This window comes from Sipha flava, unplaced genomic scaffold (assembly GCF_003268045.1).
Source record: "Sipha flava isolate LNK unplaced genomic scaffold, YSA_version1 34_pilon_pilon, whole genome shotgun sequence".
In the NCBI taxonomy this organism is placed as follows: Eukaryota; Metazoa; Arthropoda; class Insecta; order Hemiptera; family Aphididae; genus Sipha; species Sipha flava.
Window position 1 is genome coordinate 1,284,673 of NW_020273045.1, and position 26,189 is coordinate 1,310,861.

General features: G+C 25.7%; 3 protein-coding genes across 3 annotated transcripts; 1 reads left to right on the top strand and 2 right to left on the bottom strand.

The window, feature by feature from the left end:
• Positions 1–1,090: 1,090 nt before the first annotated feature.
• On the bottom strand, positions 1,091–5,126 carry LOC112687434 (cathepsin B-like cysteine proteinase 4). The gene is made up of 6 exons (XM_025560133.1): positions 4,915–5,126; positions 4,293–4,508; positions 3,950–4,153; positions 1,760–1,901; positions 1,569–1,685; positions 1,091–1,485 (listed from the first exon to the last, which is right to left on the bottom strand). Exons 1-6 carry the CDS (start codon positions 5,047–5,049, stop codon positions 1,280–1,282), a joined length of 1,020 nt encoding a protein of 339 aa, XP_025415918.1. The 5' UTR covers positions 5,050–5,126; the 3' UTR covers positions 1,091–1,279.
• A 5,176-nt stretch (positions 5,127–10,302) lies between these two features.
• On the top strand, positions 10,303–12,323 carry LOC112687379 (mitochondrial pyruvate carrier 2-like). The gene is made up of 4 exons (XM_025560044.1): positions 10,303–10,563; positions 10,639–10,679; positions 10,748–10,944; positions 11,932–12,323. Exons 1-4 carry the CDS (start codon positions 10,476–10,478, stop codon positions 11,972–11,974), a joined length of 369 nt encoding a protein of 122 aa, XP_025415829.1. The 5' UTR covers positions 10,303–10,475; the 3' UTR covers positions 11,975–12,323.
• LOC112687378 (dosage compensation regulator) lies at positions 12,274–22,411 on the bottom strand. The gene is made up of 23 exons (XM_025560043.1): positions 22,055–22,411; positions 21,684–21,850; positions 21,432–21,623; positions 21,210–21,340; positions 21,019–21,065; positions 20,726–20,952; positions 20,495–20,668; positions 19,859–20,056; positions 19,539–19,752; positions 19,235–19,474; positions 18,955–19,169; positions 18,767–18,884; positions 18,618–18,712; positions 17,826–18,038; positions 17,348–17,522; positions 14,791–14,967; positions 14,546–14,724; positions 14,303–14,476; positions 13,854–13,961; positions 13,483–13,598; positions 13,027–13,233; positions 12,731–12,948; positions 12,274–12,441 (listed from the first exon to the last, which is right to left on the bottom strand). Exons 1-23 carry the CDS (start codon positions 22,131–22,133, stop codon positions 12,338–12,340), a joined length of 3,768 nt encoding a protein of 1,255 aa, XP_025415828.1. The 5' UTR covers positions 22,134–22,411; the 3' UTR covers positions 12,274–12,337.
• Between the last annotated feature and the right edge of the window lie 3,778 nt (positions 22,412–26,189).

Consider the following 26,189-nt stretch of genomic DNA (forward strand, 5'->3'; position numbering starts at 1 on the left):
GATTTTTTTTTGTAGGGTTACTTTAGCTATAGCTATATACGCTCAGTCTAAGTAGTATACATAGCACTTAGAGAACTATAGCAGTTTCTTCTCTAGACTCTAGTTAAACTATCAAACTTTAGATAGAGCACACAATTATAAATAGTTTACACAGATATATAACTAGCTAGAGTAGTCTAGCTCTATTCAACATGCAAAATAGATAAAATAGAGGACAAATAACATAACAATAATGTAGCTGTAAAATGAAAATAAATGTTTATAACCAGGGCTCATAACTAATAGCTCTAAAAAAGTAGGTATAAGCGCTATAATATGTTTTTATAATTATTCGTAAACTGATAAGTGCTTAAATATGCACTAAAAATACAAAAATAATCGAAAAATAAATATATCATGTAAAAAAAAAAAATTTTCATTTATTATTAAAAAAAACATCATGTATAAAAAAATCAATTTTCATTTACTATTAAAAAATCATATATTATGCATAAAAAAAATGTTATACTCTTATTATTATAATTCCAATTGCGTCGGTATATGATACAAATATATAATTTAAACCAAAAGAAGAAGAATTAGTTAATTAACATGAATGAATAACAATTATAAAAATTAATACTACTATAATTACTTGTTATTATCAAGAAAAAATGTTTTAAATGCTACGGAACTGAAAAAGACTTAAAAAATCAAAATAGCACTTACCTATACTTTGAAATATGCAAAAATATGCAACATGAAATTTCGTATTTACCTTCTTAATTATCGAAAACAAATGTACAGCTCACATGGGTATTTGTAGGACCTCTCAAAAAAAAAATGTAAATTCTATAAGTTTGAGCCCTGTAGATAACATAATATCATATAGTACAGTGTACAGTTTTTTTTTTTTTTTTTTGATATTGTTTATAAAATTTAAATTCAAAGTCTATTCTAGCTCAATTTTCTCTACGATTTTTATCTTATTTTAAATTAAATTCTTTCAAACTAACAAAAACCACCAGCAGTATAAGAAACCCAAATTATCTAACCATATTCTAAAACAGATCAAATAAAATACAAAACAAACGCTTAGCTGAATCTCTTACTGTATATTTTTCAGCAAATCTCATAAAAAAATCAATACATTTTAACGCTTTAATACTTAATAGTTATCACAGTTTATAGGAAATAGTAGCTTATTTCTATTAAAAACTTAAAACGTGTAAGGGTAATTTTAACACAAATATAAATGTGTTATTAATAAATAATAATACTTTAGTAATTAAATTAAATTTTACAATTTCGGTAATCCACCAGTAATTCGAGTTTCAATTCCACATTCATTTATTCCTCTTCGTATTTTAAAAAATCCGTTCATGCCCCAAGTAGTACCCCAGGTATTTGCACATAACCAATAATGTACTCCATCGTCTTCGCCCCAACCTAACAACTTGATAGCGTGATCACCTTGTAAAGAACCTGTTGTGTACTCATATATTCCTAAAAATTACAATAAATTAATTACCATGTGCTCGTGTATGATATACTAAGTCAACGTAAGCAGACCACTCTTGAATACTAACCGCTTTTATAATATAAGAAATCTTCATAAATTTTCATTGCAGCAACCACTGGGCCATTTTTAATTATTTCATTCATAATTACTTCCATTTTTGGTTTAACAGAATATACTTTAGTTGCTGTAATAATTACGTTTTAATTAATAATATAAATAAATAAAATATGTTGAACATTATTTAAACACAATATTTACTGTAATACAGATCTGATTGTAATGATAACTCATAATTATTGTTGGTACACTGATCTTTGTAACACTGTGGCGTCGCTTCATTGTCCTTCTTACTGCAGTATTTGGTTCCTGGGCAAGGAGCTATACTATATGGCTGACATCCCTAAATTAAATGATATAGATAAAGACTGTAAAGCATTTTTTTCGATTAAAAGTTGTCTAATAGACAAAGTAGCTTAGGAATGTTAAATATTATATTATAAAACAAAACTAAATATACTAATTTTTATTAAACATTAGTTTAAAGTATTGTTATTTGGAACAAATAAGTATTGATTATAATTGTTTTCAATATTATTACCATTCATCAAATGTATAAGAGTTTTAAATTTAGTGTGATTATTGATTTAATGTAGAACAAATTGTATTAAAGATAAATGCTTTGAAAAAATCTCCGTAACCGACACTGATTTATAGTGTTTGGTATTTTAACTATCGCAAATTTGAACGATTCATATAGTTGAATAAGTTTAAATAATATTTATATAAACTTATTTAAATAATATTTATTTAAACTCGTTAGCTGATGAACGTAATACGAGTACAAATAAAATACAAATATAATTAGTACCAAGTTGGTACCAACACAATAATATAAATTTGTGAATTTTCAAAAAATATCTACAGCCGTGCAAAATACAATAAAGACAATAATATATATTTGTACTTGTTAAATAATACTGAAACATAAAAATTGAAAAACTGTAACTAAATTTTTATTATGCAAAACAATCTTCCCATCAATTCATCCATAAATAAAAGGAGCACGATGTGATATGTGCCTATTTTAGTTTATTTGTATATTTATATTTTATTATTATTTTATCAACTGTTGTCATTGGTAAAATATAAGTGAGTTCTAAGCAAGAAATTTCTCAAAATTATATTAAAATTATAAATATATATCTATTTAATTGTATATAAAATGTACATTATACATGTTTATTTGTTTTATTAAAAATATAAAAAAATATAAACTTATGGTATAATGAAAATGTTTACGTATATTAGTTTCTTTAATAACCTTATGAGGTCATATCTAACAGATAAATCACAAATATTAAAAATAATGATAAGTGTACTCAGCCTTTTAATATAAAACATGGTGTACCGTAGGGAACTATTTTTTTTATATTTTAATTATAAATGATTCATTGAATTTGAAGGTAGATGCTAAAATAATATATTTTGCTGACAAAACGGTTATATTATTGCATGAAAATAATTATGCATGTTTATTTAATGAAGCTAACCAAGTTTTTAAAATAGAAAACATTTCATTCGACAATTTACGACAACCATTGATTATAGAATAAATGTATTAAACATATTAACAATGTTAGAACTTAATCTTCAAAATACTAAATACAATAGTTTTAGCGTATTAAATGAAATTGTAAAAAATATTTTAAATTAATTTATCATCCAAAACTATATCTAATATATAAAATGATTTTATTAATTTTACTTTTAAGACTATTGATAGAAAGGACGATATAATATACTTAGACTTGCACATGAACAGATTGAAATTATAAACCGATTATGTGATTTCACTAATCAGAAAAGTATTTTATATTTATAGAAATATTAGAGAATTATTTGACAAAAATAATTTACGAATACTGTATTTTACTTTTATATAGTCAATTACTATTTTTTATTTATATATGGGCAAGCACTTTGTAAATTTAGATGCAAGTATAAAATTAAGATATATGCTGAATGAAATATAAGATAGAATATAATTAGATATATCGAGGTGGTATGGGATATAGAGAAAAATTTGTTAGAAGAACGTTATAGTTGTACATTGGGGTACTTTCAATGATATCAGTGATAATTATGAAGGTGATTATGCGGTACCCTTCAGCAACCCATCAAAAAACTTAACAATATCAGCCGTAGCTTTTGGTATTGAAATATAGAGAGGAACTTACAACACTAATCTAATTAATTTAAAAACTACTATAAATAAAATTATTAAATATATATTTTATTAATTATTTTATAATATTTATAAATATATAATAAAATCAATGCATTAAATCAACATCTTTTTACGTGAAATATAACAAACATTTTAAAACAACGTTATTATTTTCTTCCGATTTTTTAGAATTCTATAAACAATATATACATGAAACTAACCTCGTTAGAACCGTATTCTCCTCCTGTGCATAATCCGTTTTTCTGTATGAACTTCCATGCTTTTTCTGGATAACCACCATCGCATCCGTCTCCACATTTGCCATTGCAACACGAATTTATGTACTCTCCAGATAAGACCTTATTTATTGTTCTGTTCGAGGCAATACATAAACGATCACCAAATGCTGAAGCAGTTGATAGGGCCTATAAATTTGTACGAAATTATAATAGTAAATAGATGCAATTATTATAATGGTAATTAATAATAAGTTATTACTAATAACTAAGTTGCACAATTCAATAAACTAAAACTATGTACTATGAATAACTAGTATAACTATACCCAACAAGATCCACAGTTAGATTGATCTCTAATCGAAATAACCGATTTGCACTCAGGCCATTTTAATGTAACGTCGTAACTATTTGGAAGAGGTTCTCGGGCAACAGACAATTTTTTTGTTAACAAAATGTCTTGTGTTTGCAGTTTATTCAAAGGTAGAACTCCCATGAGACGAGAAACATTCTTCAAAAAACTTGGATAAAAGTTTAATCCCGCCTAAACAAATGTAAAGTATAATGTTTATACATTTATATAGTCATTGTATAAAAGAATAATAACTAATAAGCATTAATAATATATCATTTACGGACCTATACACACTTAACATTGCGGGAAACTCCAAATTAAATTTAAAAAAAATATAATTATATACTTAGGATACATTCACTTAATGACTACATCACCTATAAAATATGTATAATTTCAAGTAGTCACCGTAATCGTTGTTAATCAAGTTCTATTAAATAAACAAAATATATTTTTTTCTTCGATTGAAATACTAATAGATAATTAATATGTTAATATATTGTATGACGTGGGTTCACATTACACATTATATTTATCGCAGTATTCAGAACAAAAATTTAAAAATCATTCAATTAGTTGAGTTAAAATATCTTACCTTCCACAAGATTTTTGGTTTGGTATTCAATTCATGTATAATCGTATTCATTTCATTTCGAAATGAAGGTGTACAACTAACACAATTAATAATTAAAAAAACAACAACAATAATCCGATAAAAATTAATAAACATAGTGCATGCAAATGTATAGTTTGAATCAGTATTATAAAAATATACAATTAGTATTGAAATGCCAACCAACCATGAAGTAGTCGTACATCCAGTATGAATGAGCTTTATATTGCTCTAAGATAAGAAATCCACCTGATGGGCGGTACCATAATGTTATATTTTATAGATAATTCGTAGACAACGATATTTTATTGACTACAATTTAATTTTCCTAAACGTCATATATTTCAATACATTGACAAAAATCGTTTATGGTTCATGCCAATGCAAATGAAGTTACTTAAATAAATTAAAGGTTATTGGGAAAATCGATTATAGTTAAAACAAGAAAAATATTAATTAATTCAAATTGACATTTTTTTTAAAAATTAATTACATTTTTTTTATTCGTTTTATCAAAAGTTAGATGCACCTGTCACCACATTCAATTTTTTTAAATTATTTTGTACTTTATCTCTTAGTTTTTTGAGTTCCAATATTTTAAAACTGCAATACTAAACAGTCTAGAAATATTGACTGTTCTCGTTTTTCCCCGTAACCCTTCAAATATTGTACAAGTTGTCGCACTTATTATCTAATAATTGCGATAAGTAACAATTAGTCAATTATACAAGCATATAGTATATAGTACATATAATATAAATTTTTCGATAAAGCGTTCAGTGTTATAAGTAAATACTCACTTCAACAATTTACTCTTACGTATGTACATCAAAGTTCATCAAGTATATTCTTAAAAAGTATTTAAATTTAACAGAAGGTTTTCGAGGAAGAAGTTTTTCGAGCGAATACGATCATGAGTCATTAATCTCTCTAACAGTCTTTTCTATACATTTTTTAGGGGCTAAAGTTATAATTCCCATATTTTATATATTCAAAACAAATCCCGAAAAAGTAAAAATAATTGGAATGAGCATATGCCATATTTCAATATCCTACTTATATTATATCCCCTAACTTTATATAATGTATGGAATAAGTACTTCCATCACCCGTGTCATTTTCAATTAGAAACCTATTAAAAATGTGTTCAAAATATATCAAAAAAAAGAAAAATAATTAATTTTGACGCAATATGTAACTCAATTTTTTTTAAAAAAAAATAGATTACTTGACCAAAATTATCCGCTATAATGAGATACCAAGACATTAAATGATTTAAACGAATCTGTCCAAGATTCTGTTAATATATTTATTTTTTCGTAATGGTTATTTTATATAATTAAACGTTCAATAAATTAATTTTAAAAGCACATTATTTAGTATATAAAATATAAAGAGTAAATTCTATACCTTAAACACTGACAGAAGCAGTGGCGCTGAATACGTACTTTTATGGGGCAGTTCGCCCCTTCATTTAACTATGGTGGTTGGTGTCTGGTGTGGGGTGGGTTGGGTGGATAAATTTACACTCTAGTTAGTAAATCTTAGAAACGTATAAATTAAGTGACAATCGATCTGTAAATGATAGGATACTATGATACGATAGAGCAATTCGCCTATCATGTCTTTATACTATATCAAGTATAAAGACGTACAGTTACAATTATATCTATTTCACACATATGATGAAGCTAAACACTTCTCGGTTCTCAGTGTTTAAAAGTGATTATACAGCATGCAAATATACCTTTTAAACATTTTAAGATAGTTACCTAAATTACGAATAGTCCCGTGAAACATTTTTGAAACATCTTTTTTTAAATTATAGTTGTTTAAAAAATGAAATAAATTGTTTTTTGTTTTACATTTCTTTAATTTTAATAACATATTTAATATATAAATAATTAAACCTAAATTTATATACGCTTCAAATTGATATTAATTGTTTTTTTGTAAAACTACTATGAAGTAGGTAAATAATAATTAATACCTATCTAATTTATAAAAATCATTTTCAGTCTGTATGATAAAATATATATTTATCTATTTATGATAAAATATGAGGCATTTTACTCGATCATAATTTATATTATTGTTATTATTATGTGCTGTTCTAGGCGACACATTCAACAACAAATACAATCTTATTCTAAAATAGAATTAATAGTGCGGGCTGTCTGTTATAACCGCCTATCCCCCTGGATACGCCACTGCTGAATAGTACCTACCTAATAGATGAAGTGATTGGAGTGATAAATTGCAAGCGAAGCGAGCGACTTTATGATGTTTAAGTTTACAATATAATCATTTAATCATTTAACATATCATTATTTTGCTCTAAATTTTTGGGTGGTGGTATTAACAAATTTTTATACTTTGTCCCACTAAATAAATACAAGTTGGCGCCACTAGACAAGAGTATCGTCAGTGGGCGGCTTCTCATTGAAGTCTTCTGGCAGCAACTATTATTGTTAACACTTTAGCTTATTATACATAATATAGTATAGATTGTTTAATTCAAATAAAGAAAAAATAAAAATATTATAGTATATTTTAATGGTAAAAATTGATTTCTATTGAGAATAGGACTCTCGGTTTGGTACATTTATAAATGTATAAATATTCACTATACGTGTAGCCCGTACCCTTAAATAGTAAAATTTATGAATACACGTGTATTCAAATAGTTAATTACATTTGTTTTTAAAGTTCGCTTACAAGTGTATTAAAATTACCTGTGTATTTAAGGTTCAGTATTTTTTTATCGAATCGTTAATTAATGTTATAAAGTGTTCAATTTTATAGATATATTTTTCTCATAATTATACTTTGTTTAATAATTTTTTTTTTTTGTATGTAATTAATTATTATCATTTTTTATAAGAAAAAAAATTCTTTGAAATTCATAATTAAATATTGGGTCCTTATTATTAGGGCATTACAAACGATCTATTATTTTAACAAAAACACTCATATTTTGTCAATCATCGATTGACCGAGTTATGTGATAAAACTTTTGAAAACTATTTTAAATTTTTATTATGTATAGTTAATTGATCCGTAAATATCCCAAATTTGATTTGAATATTTTAAAATGTAAGACATTTATAATGTTTATTGTTCAAAATTAAATTTAAAAAACTTGAAATGTGGTTTTATTTACGAGAAATGTCGATCTCATGTAAACAAGATAACGAATTCAAATAATATTTTAGAAATTTTAAGTTAATAGGTGGAATTGACAAGAAGTACACTTAAATAATAAATACATTGTTGACCGTTCCATCATTCTCGCTCGCGACAATGCGACAGTAACTTGACATGCGGATGCTACGTGCACGGAAACACATCATTAATTAGTGTTATCTAATTTTTGTATTGTATCCCAAAATAAACGTACAATAAACACAATTTCCACGAATTTTTCGCAGTACCAGTGATGTATTATATTAAATTGAGTTTTATTCAAATACTCACGTATATAATTTATGTTAGCCTATAAATATATATTTTATAAAATTTACTCAATTTGAAATTTCACTTTGGGCTCTAACAGCTGCATAGGCGCAACTCGAGGGGGCTTATCATAGCCATATTTTCATTCAAGCAATCACGTTGATGAATTTACACGTTATTATGTTCTAGTATAAGAAAATTAATAATTAATATCAAATTAATTACCATAGTTAAGCAATGCAGTTATTCAATGTAAAGACTGGAACCTTGGTGAATTTTACTATTCCAGTTTTGATGTCGATTCTTAAAAAACAATGTAGGTGTCGGTTTTTAAAATAATAAAATTGAAGATTTCGGTTTGTTTTTTGGTTCTTAAAAAATAAAATAAAATATTAGTAGTGTTAATTGGCGTCAATTATGGTGATCAATACCAATTTTCAACCAGATATCTTATAAATAGCTTAGGACTAAGGATATGACTAATTAAGTAAACGATTTAAGTACTCATCATTAATGAAAGACTCTGTTTCAAATAACCTTTTTTATTTTTTATAGTTTATACATTGATTGTGATACCTATATCATTTTCGAATTACCATATGTAAAAGGAATATCATTATTTAGTATTTAAATCTATAAAATATTTATCAATCTTTTATTTTATTACCGCCTACTATATTTGCTTAAAGTTAGACTTGCGTTCGAGAGTTTCAGTAAATAGTACATAGAAAAATTTATTCCACTTTCACAGAATTTCATAATGATCACTTTAAATATATAATATTATTTTTGTTGCAATTCCTATTACATTATCATCAATTGTTACGAAGAAATAATTTATAATCAGAAGTCTGAATTCTGTAGGTACTTGAATGATTATTTTTTAATGTTATAAATCCTAATAATAATAATAATAATAATAGATCCACCTACATATTTGTTTAGTTCTTAATGCCTATTAAAGATATATATAAATAAAAGTAATGAAGTAATAAAAAAAACAAAAATTAAAAATTAACCGTACAAAAAAGTATCAGTTTCGGTTTTAAAAATTAATTTAAATTGGACTTTCTGTGAAGTTCCGGTTCCCAATATTCAAAGGGTTCCTGTTCCAAAACCGGTTCCTTTCGGTACGGCTCCAGTTCCTGCTTCAATGTTTATATTTTCGTATCTAAACTATATTAATCTTGTCCAATGAGCTCCTAGATTCATTAGCAAATTCATTAAGAACTTAATCCGCTGTTAAAATAATTTCTCAATGAATACTTAGCAATACTAATCTACTCATCAAACGGTTTTCTCCATTAGTATTTCTAAGATATATCTTTAATCTATAGAAAATTACCTTTCACTTGTTGTATTAGACAACTATTTTAACTTATGTGTTTACTATCCAACCACCCCTTATTTTCTAACCTAGCATAAGGTCGGGTACCACGACCTGTAGTTTTGAAGTTTACAAGTAGTAGAGAAAATTAATTGGTTACAAGAGCTTCATATGCATTTTTAGGTTTTTCTCCACAAAACAAATGTTTTTTTACTTGTAATTTATTAATACATCTTTAATTGCCGACTTAGGACTGCATTAAAGATCATGGCTTTACTTTTCTGCCAGACTTGTGCACTGTCGTTAAGAGATAATGCAACGCAGATAAATTCAATGATATCCTCTGTTAATAAAAAAAAATTTCTAGGAGGAACCTTTAACGCCTTCGAGGCTTTGGCTAAGCCAGAAAAACATTTCTACTTTTGTGTTGTGAAGGATTATAATAGTATTCACAAAATTCATGTCTAAGTACGCCACTGTTTATGTTCACATTACTTGCATTGTAAACATATAGATGGCGTTGCAAGGAATGCGCAAAAAAGCAAAACGCTTATTTTTCAAGGCGTATTGATACCATAGACATAAAAGCAATATTTTGACCTTATCATTGAGAAAATATTTTTTTGATGTTGACCTTGTTTCTAAGGTTACTTGAAGTTCAATTATTATTTAAATTTAATTAGCGATTAAAGTGATGTTCTAACCATCAAATCTTGCTCTAAACATTTGTAACACTTAAGTGATTAACTTCCTCATAACCATGTCATCAGCCGTTTACAAAGCAGTGATTTCTGTAGCAGACAAAGTTGTACCAAAGGGCCTGAGACCACTCTGGGAACATCCAGCAGGTACACCACTTAATATTTTATTTTTATTATAATCATACGTCTATTAAATATAGTAGCACATTTATATTTTTACAGGTCCTAAAACTATTTTCTTCTGGGCACCTGCGTTTAAATGGGTAATGTTGCTGTCACATACAATTATTTGTTCGTATTTTCAATCACAACTGTACTACTCCATTTGCAGGGCTTAGTTATTGCGGGCATTGGTGATATTACCCGGCCAGCAGAAAAAGTGAGCATATCTCAATGTTCAGCATTAGCTGCTACTGGAATTGTGTGGTCAAGATATTCACTAGTCATCATACCAAAAAACTGGAGTTTATTTAGTGTTAATGTTTTTGTGGGTGCTACAAATACATATCACTTAGTGAGAGCTATTTTGTAAGTTTGAAAATAAAATAGTATACTTTTGATGAAGTAGTAGGCTTTATGTAGACTAAGTATATTATGATAATTTATTTAACATTAGTTATACTTTAGTGAATAATGTAAATCTATTAACTATAAATGTTCATCAAAGTATTTAATGAAAAATAGATTATTAAAGTATTAATTAGTAACAGTAAAAAATGTATGAATATTTTCTGAGATTATGATTGAGTTACATTTTATGGGAAAAAGTTATTTTTTTTTTAACACACAACTAACCAAATAAGTTTACAACTTTTAAAAATAATTTTCTACTCTGTATATATTATACATTTTTGAGCACTAGTACTAGTATAAATTAAATATTCAAAGCCACCTACATTTTCCTAATCTTTTTTAGTGTATATTCATATGTTTTCCTAATATCTTCTGATATATTAATTCTAATATATTGAATTAGGAGACCAAGAGCTTTATAAAAAATAATTTAGACGTGTATTTTATTCTTACTTTTAAAATTAAGAACATTACTATACTCTTTGATACAATTTTGAAGAACAGACATTTCCAGTAACCCGAATAAAATCTTAAGTTAACTAATAATGTAATTGGCCATTTTAATTTGAAATGGTTGATATATAAATAACTAAATAAATTGTTTACTTTTCATTTAATTTAAATATTAATTCTATGAAATATTGTTCAAATAGTTATTTATAGAAAACTAAAAAGTAACAGGTTACTAAGAAAAAAAATCAATATAAGTATTATTGAATGTAATTATTAATAATTATTTTTTAGTTCAAATCTTATACAATGTTTCAAATTTAAAATATTATACAACTAAATAATATACAATATACATTACAGATGTTATATGTAGATTACTTTTTAATAACAACTTGTATGTTATGTTTTAATTCTTTTAATAGAATTAGTTGAGAGGACATTATTATTGTTGTCATTTTAAAAACTACAAACTTTGTATTGACATTTCAGGTATCAACAGCAACAAAAAAAGGCATTGGGAAGTAGCAACTAAAATTCAGACAAACAGTGATATAATTTTAATTATAATAATATTAAATAATATTGAATAAATAAATTTGGTGCATTCAAGTTGGGTCCTGGATTTTTATAGGTTCTATACTAGTTGGGTCCAGAATTATATTAGGTATAAATATTTAAACCAACTAGTGTAATACGTAAAATAATTTGAGACCAGACTAGTGTAGTAATTTCAAATTTGGAACCCAATTCGGATGCAGCCAATAAATTAAATAATAAATTAAAATAGTTTTTTATGTGATAAATTGTTGATTCTAAATAAAGAACAAGAACTTGTTAATTATTTACTTTATTTTCATAGAATACAAAAATGGCATTTTTTATATTATGTTTTTCTTTAGAATCCTCTGTTAAAGCTACTATAACCTCTGTTAGATCCTCTGGTACCTCTGTAAAAGCCACTATTGCCAACATTACTGTTATTTCCTCTGAAACCTGATCCTTAAAAAATGTATATATTAAACTATTTTAGTATTCATTTCATAAAAATATATATATATATATATATAAATATTCAACAAAAGCATTGTACAGTAATGACTTCCATAAATGCAGAATCAATAAAATGCCATTTCACAGAATCATAAGTGAACTTGAGATAAATGTAATTTTAAATATACCAATTTTAATTTTCTATTTTATGACTTTTAGGTGATTTATAACATATAATATAACAAAAAAATCAAATAAATGATCCAGTATAATAAAGTGCATCATAAAATATATATACCTCTTCCAATATGACTACTGCCTCTTTGGTTAAATCCACTACCAAATGATGAATTTCTGTGATAACCTCTTCCTTGATTATAGTTTCCTCTACTAAAACCACTATTTTGTCTATGAAAATTACCATAACTAGAATAGTGATTCAATTTTGGTGTAGGTTGTGAACTATCACTACTTTCATTAAATGATGCATTTAACTTTCTTTTGTAAGATGTACTTCTAAAATCATAAAATAAATTATATTCTTATTTGAACAAATAAAATTGCCCTATTTCCTAACCTAATAATATAACTTACCCTTGATCAAATAATATAGGTGAAAGATTGTATCTTCCAGAGTTAAAATTGCACAATTCTTTCAAAACATTTATAAGCTTATTATCAGTTTCAGTTAACATTGATATTGATTCAGGATTTTTAGATGCATTGATAATTAAACTTTCAATAGCTGGTCTTAGTGCTACAATAGCAGAAGCTGTTTTAACATCTATTTTTAAATTTATCCTGCAAACAGTCATTAGATTGCTACATTAAACATTTTTAAATGTTGAATTTTATCTTTAATTTATAAGAAATAAATATAAATTTATATCACTTTAAGATTTAACTATAATTTTAGTACTGCATTTCAATTAAATGATATAAAATATTTACAAGTTGAAATCAATTAATTAACTTTGAAAAATATTTTTGTGATTGGCCCAAATAATTTATTATTTATTTAATTTATTAAAATTGTATAATATTACATACCAATTATCTAATTGAACAAAACCTTTAGTATATTCAATTTTACGGGCACCAAATAATAGAAGATGAATTGGTGTTATCATAGTCATTTGTTTACAAGCCACAGCTCTTGTACGAACCTGAATGAATAAAAGATAATTTACAAAATTATAAATTATACATAACTTTATGTGCACAAAAATGATATTAATATCCAAAATATAATGACTATTAAATTAATAATACAATAATCTTAATAGAAATAATGTTTTTACTTTTTAGCACAACCTAAAAATATTTAATCAGGATATTTATTTGAAAAACCATAATTCATTGAATGATTTAACTTGATAAAGAAATAGTAATAATAAATTATTCTATAAACCACAACTTACTTTTTCTGCGAATACAAAGAATGGAGATGGAAAAGAACCAGCTGCAACATTATTACAATTAACAGATGTCTTATGGATAAGGGCAGCTTTTCCTTCTGTTGTGTACACCTAAATATATACACAACATACATTTTTAAAGATATTTAATAAAATATATTGCAGACAATAAGTGTCAAGAACAATGAATTTTTTGATCATATATGTATAAATAATAATTAACTAAAGATATATTTATTTTGCATACAGTGAAACAAAAACTTTAAGCTTAAAATAAAATTGAGAAAATGAAAACGTAATGAAAATAATACAAAGACATAAAATACACTGGTTTAAATTTATAAACTTAATTTCTACAAACATTTTAAAAAAATCAAAAAACAAATGTCTTGGGTTATAAATTATATGGGCAAGAAAAAAAAAATTTGGTCAAAATAATAAATTTGAATTACCTTACGTTTTTCCTTATGATAGCATACATTAGGATAAAATCCTATAGTTAAAATTGCAGATAAAACGTCCAACATTGGCTCATCATATATTCCAGATTTTCCAAAATCAAAAGTTTGCTTTTCAAAACATTCCTCAGGAAATCCAATTTTGATAAATAAATCTTTTAATTGTTCCTAATACACCAATAAAATTAAAATATTTAAATTACCAAATTCCTATGAAAAATAAATTATTTGATATACCGTAACATCAGCTGTGGTAGTCAGTGATGGCTGAGATAACATTTTACGTTCACAATAATCTGTTGTATCAATATTACGACGAAACAAAGATTCCCACTGATGAAAAGCATTTAGTACAGTTAAATGATCTGAGCAACGATTCCCAGATAATGCACGCTGTGCTGGTGTCATTCTATAATCTACAAACAAATAAAATAATATTGTTTGTTAGTATATAAAAATAACTAAATACTTCATAAACTTACCAAATACAAATATATCCGTCATATTTGAACAGATAGCAGCTATTACAGCAAGAGCGTCACCAAGCATTAAAATGTTCCCCAGTACCATCATGCGGCCAATCTGTGGTTCGATTGGTAATTTTGCTAAGATTTTACCAAGAGGAGTCAACTCTTCATTTTGATCAAGACATTTCATTTCTACGATTTTTATATACACACAATTATGAATATTAAAAAATATGTTAACACAATTTTCAAATAAATACAATTTTAAAAATCAAAAATTATTTTTAATCTATTCAGAATCTAATAACTAGTTTAATTTTTAGTTTCTAACAACATTTATTATATATTCTATTTACAGAGTAGGTCCATTAATAGAGCCAAAAATGAATAGGTATAAACCAGGATATTTTAGATTTTATTAATATTTTGTTACAAGTGCTGTTTATATTTTTAAATAGAAAATTATATTACTACAATTCCTCAGAATCAGCTAATTAATATAACCTATAATAATCTCTTTCTTATGGGTTTATAGGCATAAATGGCCATGCACACTCATTACCTGACTCCACCGTCAATTTATCGATTAAGTCATCTTACACCTAAAATACATACAGGAGCTATGGAAGATAAAATAGGAAAACTAACTCTTATGTTTAGATCAATATTTAAAAGTATCCTCATTCAGCCATGGTTTCAGTACTGATAATTAGTCGTGGTGTCATAATTAAATATACCAGATTTCACAATGATCACAACTTACTACCACATCATTCATTTAAATTGGTACCCAACAGTAGCTATTATTGCCCCCTATCCAACTGCAGTGAGGATTACTGCGATTTCCAAAATTTGCTCCTAAATTGTTCATCTCTCTTTCCTCAAAGAAATCAATTAATGTTTTTATTTTCTTCTTTCAGTATCAACTTTTTCTTCATCAGCACTCTATTAAGTAATAATATAAATATAATTATGCATATACTTAATTTTATACTTAAATCTGACCTTCAAATATAATATCGTAAGGCGTGCTTTGTCTATGTATATGACTGATTGTCAATGATATGTCCAAATAAATGTAGAGCTATTATAATATTCTTGTTAAAATATCAATAAAAAAAATAGAACATTGAACATATTACCACATCCAGAGAAAAATAAATCACACTGTTAAGTGAGGTAAACTCATTGGCACAATGAATGTCATACACAAAATGTTCTATGGTCACCTCATTTCAAATGTTGGGGATGTACATTGATATATGTATAATAAATGCAATAATATAATACGCGATGCGGAGAAGTGAGGATGATATAGGTAGAACAGTTCTACAATGGAAACCAATGGAAAAGAGTTCTTGAGGGAGACCTAGAAAAAAGTGGATAGATGTTGTGTGGACCTTTGTTATGTACACCATATTACATTATAAAATATTATATTATTATTATTATTATTATTATTATGATTATTATTATCATTAGTATTCTTAGTATGTAAATGGGGATAAATATTGACTATGCATTTTGTCCATTTTATACATACATGCCTGACCACCCATTATCAAAGAGTCAGTCGCGTAACAGCTAAGTAACAGTGTATTAATTTCTTGTAAGCATATTAATATTTTAAATAACGACTCAATAATAATAATGTATTAGTTAATATAATAATTGTGTGAATCAATAACTTCCTCGTAGAATTCCTTAAGTGCAAAACTCAAAACGTGACTTGTGATCGGCGGAATCAACTAAACCTGTCGCAATATCCGAGTCTATAGACATAACCAAACAGTTCACAACACCTTGAAAGGTTGGGAGTACAGGAATGGAGAGAATTAGTTCAGGATCGATATAAATGGAAGGATATTGTGATGGCGGCCAAGACTCTTAGAGAGTATTAAGTGCCAGAAGAAGAAGAAAAAGGAAGAAGGTAGATTATATAAAACAACAATGGAGGGAAGGGGTACCTTACATACATATTTACTTCTCACTAATAATTAGTTCAATATGCCAATGTGTGGTATACTATGCTTTTCAATTAGAATATTAATTATTAATTATTATATTGATTTATTTGAATTTAGTTATTCTGGTTATTATATTAATTATTACAAAATAAGACATTCATGCCAAAAATAATTTACTATCCGTAGATACATAAATGATAAGACAGTAGACTGCATACAATAAGAACACTAATAAATAAATAATTTTAAAAACAGATATATACAATAATTTAAACCTGTAAATAACTACTCTACAATTTGGTTCACAATTTAATATTTAGTCAACATTTTTATTAGTTGTAATATTTTTAAATAAATTAAATTATTGCTTACTATGACATTCAAATAAAATACAGTTTTTCAATATCATTGGTTGAATTCGTAAACCAATATAAAGAATTACATTATTTAACTTAATGTAAAACTTTAAAAATTTTAATGGTCATTTACAAACACAACTAATCAATAAAACAACAATACTTGTTTATTTGATTAATTTAGTTTGTGTATAAGAAAAAATGATTTTATTTTCTACTTATTTGAATATCAGAGTAACAGCAATTTACCTTTAAGCATCACTTGAGCTTCAATTACAGCATCAATAGGAGGTGGTTCAATAGCCTTACTAAGAAATTGTCCAATATCTCCAAGTCGTAATAATTTAATAGATAAGGCAATTTCATGTAAAGGTGTACGGAAAATTTCGGGTGTTATGTGATCATCCATTTTATCATAACGTGCCTTTAAAATTTGGTGTTTAAAAAATAAATATGTTAAAGGAAAAATTTATATTTGAAAATTAAATAAAAAATTTGTGCAATTCCAAATCAAAACTGTAGAGTTCTCTAAGATGAGAAAACTCAATAATATTGTAATATTTAATGTTTGAATTAAAATTAAAATAATTAGTTAATAAGTTTAAACATATAAATACTTTCATTTATCTAATTACATTTATTTTCATAAATAATATAAATTATTATTATTTTGTAAAATTAAATTGAAACTTTTTTCTAAACAAGTATTAATAAGATATTTGATTACCTTTGTGCATAAGTGAAAACAAAAACCTTCTTTAACACGACCAGCTCGACCTTTTCTTTGTAGCATATTAGTCTTAGATGCCCAAACTGTAGCATAATGAGTCATATTGTTATGTGTCGTAAATAATTTAATCTTAGCTTTGCCATAATTAATTACAAAAACTACATCATTGATAGTAATAGATGTTTCCGCTATATTTGTAGACAAGATTACCTAGAACAAATATATTAACACTTATAATATTCAAAATACTATAAATTAACTTTGAAGTTAATCAAATGAATGAAAAAAAAAAAAAAATATTTATTATCAGGATTAAAAGAAAATTATTTTCTTAACGCTTTAGAAACACTATTCTAACTATTCTTATTCAATTACTTAAAAATATATTCAAATTTAATTAAAAAAAATAAACATTGTACATGAAAGTTTAGATATATAAAAACAAATAATAACACATTTTATTTTAATAAATGTTCTTAATGAAAATAAGTAAACAATTTCGAATTTATTCGTATATTTAGTGTTTTTAGTACCTGATGATTTTTTAAATCATATTTTTTCCTAAATACTTGTACATATAATAATAATTCAGACAAAAACTGTTATTTTTTATCTTATATTTAATTTTTATTAAAATTATTAAGAATATTTAGTATTATTTAATAAATTATTCATATATTTAATAATATTTAGTTTTAATTTTAAAAGTAATTACCTTAAAACAATTTTATTTTTAAATAATATATATGATTTTAATTTTATAATTTATTTTTAAATTTAATTAATTACCTTTCGTACTCCTGGAGGAACAGGCTCAAAAACTTTCCGCTGATCAGCACAAGGAAGCTGTGAATGAAGTGGCAATATACAAAAATTTGAAGATGCTAAAAAAATGTGTACATTAAATATTGAACACTTAAAAAAAATATTTTACAAACCAAAAAATTGTTTCTCAGTTAAATATTTTTGTAGTGCAAAAATTAAATTCCAACCAGGTAAAAATATTAGAACCGCACCAGGAATATTCATTTCTACTTCAATGTGTTTTAATAATGCCTTAAATGTAAATTTAAAATTAATTAAATATTTTTTTTAAAAAATACAAATGCATAACAAAATAAAATACTTCAATAATTTCAAAATCAACATCTTTTTCACTAATCATAGCCACTTTTGCTTTGACATCAGGAGAATAATCATCAGAAACAATTAAATTACAATTTTCTTCTTGATCCATTCCTAAAATGACTGATTCTTCATCTTTATCTTTATTCTTAGATTTTTTAATTTCTGGAACTGGCTGATAATTTAAAATATCAACAATATCTTCAAGAAAATATTCTGCAAAAAAAAATAAATAAAAAGTTATCATTTAAATCATCATATACTCATATGAACTGGTTTACCCTTAACTGCATAACATTTTCCTTCAACATCAATTACTGGACAACAGTTGAAATATTTAGAGAACATGTTAGTATTAATTGTAGCAGACATAAAAATTACCCTTAGGTCAGGATAGTTGTAAACCATATCTTTGAGCACAACCATAAGGAAGTCACTATTTACATCACGTTCATGTATTTCATCAACAATTACATGTGATACACCACGCATACCATTTTCCAATTTTCGCAATAATACACCTGAATATTTATTTTAATTTATTGAAAGTTTAAACACAAAGAACTATAATATAAAAATATTTACCAACTGTACAGAACAAAATTGCTCCATATGGTCGAGGAAATATGCTATTAAATCGAACGCTATATCCAACACTTAGTCCTACATCTTCTTTTCTTTCAAAAGCTACCCTATCAGCAACAGAAAGAGCTGATATTTTTCTTGGTTGAGTACAAATTATATTGCAATATGCCCCTTGAATATTACTCAAGTACTCATCAAGTATAAACTGACAAACCTAAAATATTATACAATATAAAATAAATACTTTTTTGTAAATGTATATTTGTTGCTAACATGAATCGAATAATTTTTTTTTAGATTTAATGAGTATTATAACTAACCTGAGTAGTTTTACCACAACCAGTACTTCCTTGAATAATTACAATAGAGTTTTTTTTTATTACTTCTAAAATTTCAGCTTTTTTAGCAAATACAGGAAGTTTACTGCGCATTTCAAAACTTTGCACTAAATCTTCTGATGAATTTAATTTCTCATCATAATCTTTTGATAATTCTTCACTTAATTGATCTAAAGTAGCCTGTATAATTTTTAAAAATACAGAATTTAGTAACATTTTTAGTGTTATTATATTTTACAATAAAAAAAGATAAGTAATATTCTTTAAAAATAAATTACTATTAAAAAATAATAACTTTTAATAGACAGAATTATTAAAATATAAAAGCCAAAATAGATTTTTATGCTTGATTTATTAGTTTCAATTTTATGGTTTTAAGGTTGGTTAAGGTTAAGTTTTAAGATAATTTTATCTATGGAAACTTTGTTATTCTCAATATAATTTGTATCTTAACTTTTAAAATACTTTTTTAATATAATTATTTATGGTTAATAATTAAATAATACTTGAATTACATTTTTATACTAATGAAATAAAATAATTGAATTTATTTGTTTAAAAAACATTAAATTCTAAAAATTAAAACTATATTTTAGAATTAAACCATTAGAAACTTACAGTAGCCAAAGGACCTTCATCAATATTTATTGCCAACCAAGGGTTCCAATTTGGTTGAGGTGGTGACCATGGAATCACTCCTACTGACCTTAAACATTTTGATTCAGAAAATTCAGCAATAACTTGATTAGAAATTAATGATATTGTTGCTTTGGTATCGACAGTAGTATCATTCTTAAAAATAAACATAAAATATATAAGGTTTTATTTTTTGCTTAAAATGTTATTTACTTGAATCACAGGTTGAATATTTAATTCTTGTAATATATCATACACTTTATTTAATAATAAAGGGTCTACATTAACTTCATATGGTTCAATTATGTTCAAAATAGTTTTTTTCAAAGATCCTGAAAATGCTTCAACAACACCTAAATGGTAAAGTTGACGTATCAAGGAAAGTGCACAACTTTTTGATGCTGACTGTTTGTTTGAACCACTTTCACGAGCAGTTACATCTAAATCAAAAATAATATTATAATGAATAAAAAAATAAAACTAATATTATGAATAAAATAATTTACTTCTATTGAGTTTATGTACAAATATTGACATTTCTGCAACAAAACTCCTAAAAAATAGTAAAAAAATTTGGTTTATTTATTTAAAATAAAATAATCTATACTCATTAAAAATTATGTTGTGATAACTCACAGAAAATATTATACATAATATAGGTGTTAATTTAAAATTCTATAGACGAATAATAACTTACTTTCCCATGAAACTATATTTATAATCAATATTTTTTAATCTATTGGACTGTATAAATTGATTTAAACGAGATTTAGCATTATCAATAGTCCAATTTCCATGAATAGCAGCATTTACATCTAAATTTTCAGCCTAAAATATTTAATTATAATAAATTTACATACTTATTAAGTAGCCAAGTAAAAAAAATATATTTAACAATGGGTATTTTAAACTTTTATACCTCTTCTACTTTGCTTTCATCATTTAAAAAGTCTTTAAACTGGAAATCTGTCCTCCCAATTGGTCGATATGCTTCACCTAGAGTATTTGGAGTTTGGCCTTGTTGATACACTGATTTTTGTGGCACATTATTCATAAATCGTTGAGGTGCTTTAACTGAATTATCATTTACAACAGGACCACTTATAAAACTCTAATAAAATTCATATTATAATAAAAATTGTCTAGCAACAGATATAATTTCTGAACATACAGATGGTAATGAATCAGCAGTCACAAATCCTTGACGTATCAAATACGAAAGAAAATCTTTAGATGCATTACCTTGGGCATCTTTTTTATTGGTTGAATTCCCTACACCGACATAGTTGTGTCCTGTTACAGAAACTTCGCATATAAAACGTAAACTGAACTTCGTACCTGGAAACAAAAAGCATGACATTTTTGAGAATACCAAAGAAAATTTTAATTTACTTTTTAAATTCTTAATATGCTTAATTAAGATATTAGCACTAATAAGTATTAGTTAATTTTTAATTATCTCGTTAATACTGAAAGGAAATAGTTGATTTATAGAAAATAATATATATTAAAATAAACCTGAATTACTTTGAAATGATTTACCTGCTTGTTTAATTTCAAATTGTGGTTCTAAGCTGTTTTTTGCACACCATTCGTGCAGAAAAGCTTTAGGATTAGCCATTGTGATTTAAAAATGCCAAATAACTGTACCAATAAGTGTTAATTTTAGTCAACAATCAGAAACCCCTACACTTAACATACAACAAATGTACACATCTAATATCCATACAAAAGTAGTTCGTTACATGATATCATAAGCTGACATAAACAATTGTATTTAAGTGTATAATATCCTGGTTCGTTAGGTGTTATATAAATAATTATTTTAAATGTTCATATTATCATGATAATCAATAATTTACAATCAACACAATAAAGCACATCAACAATTATTCTGTGTTATCACTAAATCGTTATCTATTACATTTTGCATAAAGTCACATTATATCGCGGTCTTAGAAGACCCGTGCATTGTACCATAAACCATATTGTTCCAAAATGTAAGGTTTTTTTTTTGTTTGTATGCATTGCACTGTGCTTATTGGTTCCATCTTCGACCATATAAACTAATTAAACTAAACTATTAGTTTATTTGGTCGAAGGGTTCCATTCTGTGCCCTGACAAGTGGTTTTATAATGTTTAACAATGTTTTCACAATTTTCAAAGAATTAATTTAACCGTCTTCACTAATAATTAGATAAATTATATATTTGTTAAACAACATCTAATAAATATTATTTTTATTTCATTTTTGTGACAATATTGCCAATTGATAATCAGTAACAATAACAATAAATTATCATTCATGACCACGGTCTTAGAAGATAGATCTTCTAAGACCGTGTTCATAACATTGTTGACGTGATATTATTGATAGCACAATATATTTATAATTAGAATGATTTATTGAATTAATGAATGATGTACGTATTGACACAAATATGTGTTGTACTTAATCATTGACACTGCTTTCCAACAAATTATCACAAAGTTGTCCGAAGTCGATTGCTATCACTTTAAAAATATAACTGAAGTCTGAGCCCTTAATTTTCTACCTCGACCTTCGGTGTATCGTCTAGTTTTTTTACAAAAATTCTGATGACTCCATTTGGATTACTCATCATTATGTCATACGACGTATTTATTGCTATTATAGAAATGTTTACTTTTCGATATCGTTCGTTTAAAACATAACCGACTCAGCCATTTTATTTCTTCCCAATGCAATTTGTGATATGCGACATCTCGACATTTAAGATAATAATAAATAAGAATATTGTAAATTTTAATCTTATACCTATTCAACTTGTGTACAAAAATTAATAGAACAAGTATATAGATAAATTGATAATGATAATGTAATAAAATAAAAATTGACTATTTAATTTTAACTTTCTTGTAAACGCTGTGTGTGCTATAATTTAGAACTCTATGATATAGAATTATTAGAACAAGTACAATTTATGTACAGACGATGACTAAAATATAGTCTATATGTTTCATAGTATTGGTAAAGTACCTATAAGTTATAAACCATATAATATTAAATATGTAATTAATATCACTCCACAGGAATTGAGTGATTAAGAAAGCAGATGCCGCAGACATATACTACTCCCAATCTCTTATTTATTTTTATTTTCACAAGATACGCATAACACATTTAACAACATTAAATATTATATTAGCGTGGCTGACAGGCCGTTGTCTTAGTGTGGATCAGATAAATTAGATTATTTTAAATTTTTAACAATTAAATCAACCCTAAAATTGACTTTATGTAATATATTTGGAATTTAATAGAAATCATTTTTGAACTTTGGTTGTAAACATATAGCAAGACAAATGTTTCATTTGTCGTAATCTATACAAATCTATAAATACCTACCCACAATTTCATATCCTAGGAATATAAAGTCGTTCAAACTATTTTTTATAATTACCGCGGCTCCTCTTCGATCATATTATTATATTTTATGTTATTTTTGCAAGTTCTACATCTTACGCCAACTTTTTACTTATTAATGAAAATTTCTCGATCCATTTAGCAATAAGCTATCATAATAATCACGGTTACAATATAAGGTCCTTCTAAGATCGTAGTCAAAATATAAACATTGTTCGGAATTATTAGCTTTTATTCCATACATTTTTTGTTATAGTATTATTTTCGCAGTTCATAGTATTGCTATTTAATATTTCATTAACTTAATTTTTCAAAACATACAATCTTAAAAAATAAATTTACAGTAAGCATTCATGAGGACAATTTCACTGGTGGGGACATACAGTGTGTAAACGCTAACTGAGAACACTCAATATCTTTGCGTAGAGACCTGAAATTTGAAGTCTGATTTTTTGTTAGTTTTTATGATATAAAAATGTGTATTAGAGTTTTTAATTTTTTTAACTTAAATAGACACGCACATGCGCAGCACAACTTTTTTTCTTAAATAGTAACCACCTATTTTAATCACTATTTATTTTTCGCCTATTTTTTCAATGAATTTTGGTAGCTAAACCAACTTTCTAAGTCCAAAATTGACCAAGTTACAACAATTTAACCAAAAAACTGTAAAATGCGCACAATTTTAAATTTTTTCGATTGTAACTCTGAAAATAATTATTCTAGAATTGTTAAGGCTTGATATTTTCAATCTTATTTATTAATGTGATATTATAATTTTATCTACTACATAATTTTCACTTTAATTTGGATATGTATTTTAACTTATAGTAGAAAAAACCTAAATAATCAGGCATGTTGTTTATTTCGTGACATTTAATAGATCTAATGGATTTAATAATTATTTCAATAATAACGGATTTAATGAAATTTAATTGGAATTTATCAATTATTAACAATAAGTTTAATTTTTATTCAAGTTACAAGTTTATTTATTTATTGATTAATTTAACGTATAAATTGTTCAAATTGTTGTCCTCCATGAACAAAACATGATTCAGCGCGCCGCATAAATTCTTTGTTTATTGCAGCAGTTAAGATTATATTCTAAGATTCCTTTCTACGTTATGAATAAAACTATGGGCAGGATGTTCTTAATCTAAAATAATTACCAAAAACAACGAAACTAACTTAAACGTATAAACGTTTACTTTAAAGGAGGTGCCTAATGTTTAGTTCTATAGTGCTTGATAAAATACGAAAAGTATTAGATTACGTTTCTATTCCAATTTAAAATATCATAAATATCATTGTAATCAACTGACTGATGAAGAAATTACTACTGCAACAAATAAAGAATTCATGCGACGCCCTGAATCATGTTTTGTTCATGGAGGACAACAATTTGAACAATTTATACGTTAAATTAATCAATAAATAAATAAACTTGTAACTTGAATAAAAATTAAACTTATTGTTAATAATTGATAAATTCCAATTAAATTTCATTAAATCCGTTATTATTGAAATAATTATTAAATCCATTAGATCTATTAAATGTCACGAAATAAACAACATGCCTGATTATTTAGGTTTTTTCTACTATAAGTTAAAATACATATCCAAATTAAAGTGAAAATTATGCAGTAGATAAAATTATAATAACGTGTAAATATCACTTCAATAAATAAGAGTGAAAATATCAAGCATTAACTATTCTAGAATAATTATTTTTTGAGTTACAATCAAAATTCATTAAAAAAAAAATATGCGAAAAATTAGTGTTTAAAGTAGGTGGTTGCCTTTTAAGAAAAAAAGTTATACTGCGCATGCGCGTGTCTATTTAATTTAAAAAAATTAAAAACTCGTAAAAATACACATTTTTATATTATAAAAACCAACAAAAAATCAGAATTCAAATTTAGCTCTTTACGCAAAAACATTGAGTGGTCTCAGCGTTTATACACTCTATATATGTATTAAAAGCAGCTACCCCAATGGCTACAGTTAATTTTATTAAATCCTAACATTTTAAGTGAACTGACATAGGTGTATTCAGTGTATTCACATCATATTGTAGATGCGTATTCGAGTATTTTTTAATTAGTGTACTTTAAAAACAATAACTATTGATATTGACTAACCTGCTTGTGTGCTTAGCGGTGTTGGTGAGTTGCGGCCCGATCCCTAAATAACGTACGAATTGCGGCCCGTGTTTATGAAACAGGCGTGCGAGTTGCGGCCCGTGTTTATAAAACAGACGTACGAGT

What these genes read in the sequence shown, in the direction of transcription:
- LOC112687434 (XM_025560133.1), bottom strand. Translation starts at nt 5,049, where the DNA reads ATGTTTATTAATTTTTATCGGATTATTGTTGTTGTTTTTTTAATTATT. An exon ending in GAGAATACGGTTCTAACGAG is followed by an intron (nt 1,902 to 3,949) that starts GTTAGTTTCATG and finishes CATTTAATTTAG; the next exon opens with GGATGTCAGCCATATAGTAT. An exon ending in TTTCTTATATTATAAAAGCG is followed by an intron (nt 1,486 to 1,568) that starts GTTAGTATTCAA and finishes TGTAATTTTTAG; the next exon opens with GAATATATGAGTACACAACA.
- LOC112687379 (XM_025560044.1), top strand. Translation starts at nt 10,476, where the DNA reads ATGTCATCAGCCGTTTACAAAGCAGTGATTTCTGTAGCAGACAAAGTT. An exon ending in ACTCTGGGAACATCCAGCAG is followed by an intron (nt 10,564 to 10,638) that starts GTACACCACTTA and finishes ATATTTTTACAG; the next exon opens with GTCCTAAAACTATTTTCTTC. An exon ending in CACTTAGTGAGAGCTATTTT is followed by an intron (nt 10,945 to 11,931) that starts GTAAGTTTGAAA and finishes TTGACATTTCAG; the next exon opens with GTATCAACAGCAACAAAAAA.
- LOC112687378 (XM_025560043.1), bottom strand. Translation starts at nt 22,133, where the DNA reads ATGGCTAATCCTAAAGCTTTTCTGCACGAATGGTGTGCAAAAAACAGC. An exon ending in ATGAAAGCAAAGTAGAAGAG is followed by an intron (nt 21,341 to 21,431) that starts GTATAAAAGTTT and finishes TAAATATTTTAG; the next exon opens with GCTGAAAATTTAGATGTAAA. An exon ending in CTACCACAGCTGATGTTACG is followed by an intron (nt 14,477 to 14,545) that starts GTATATCAAATA and finishes TTGGTGTATTAG; the next exon opens with GAACAATTAAAAGATTTATT.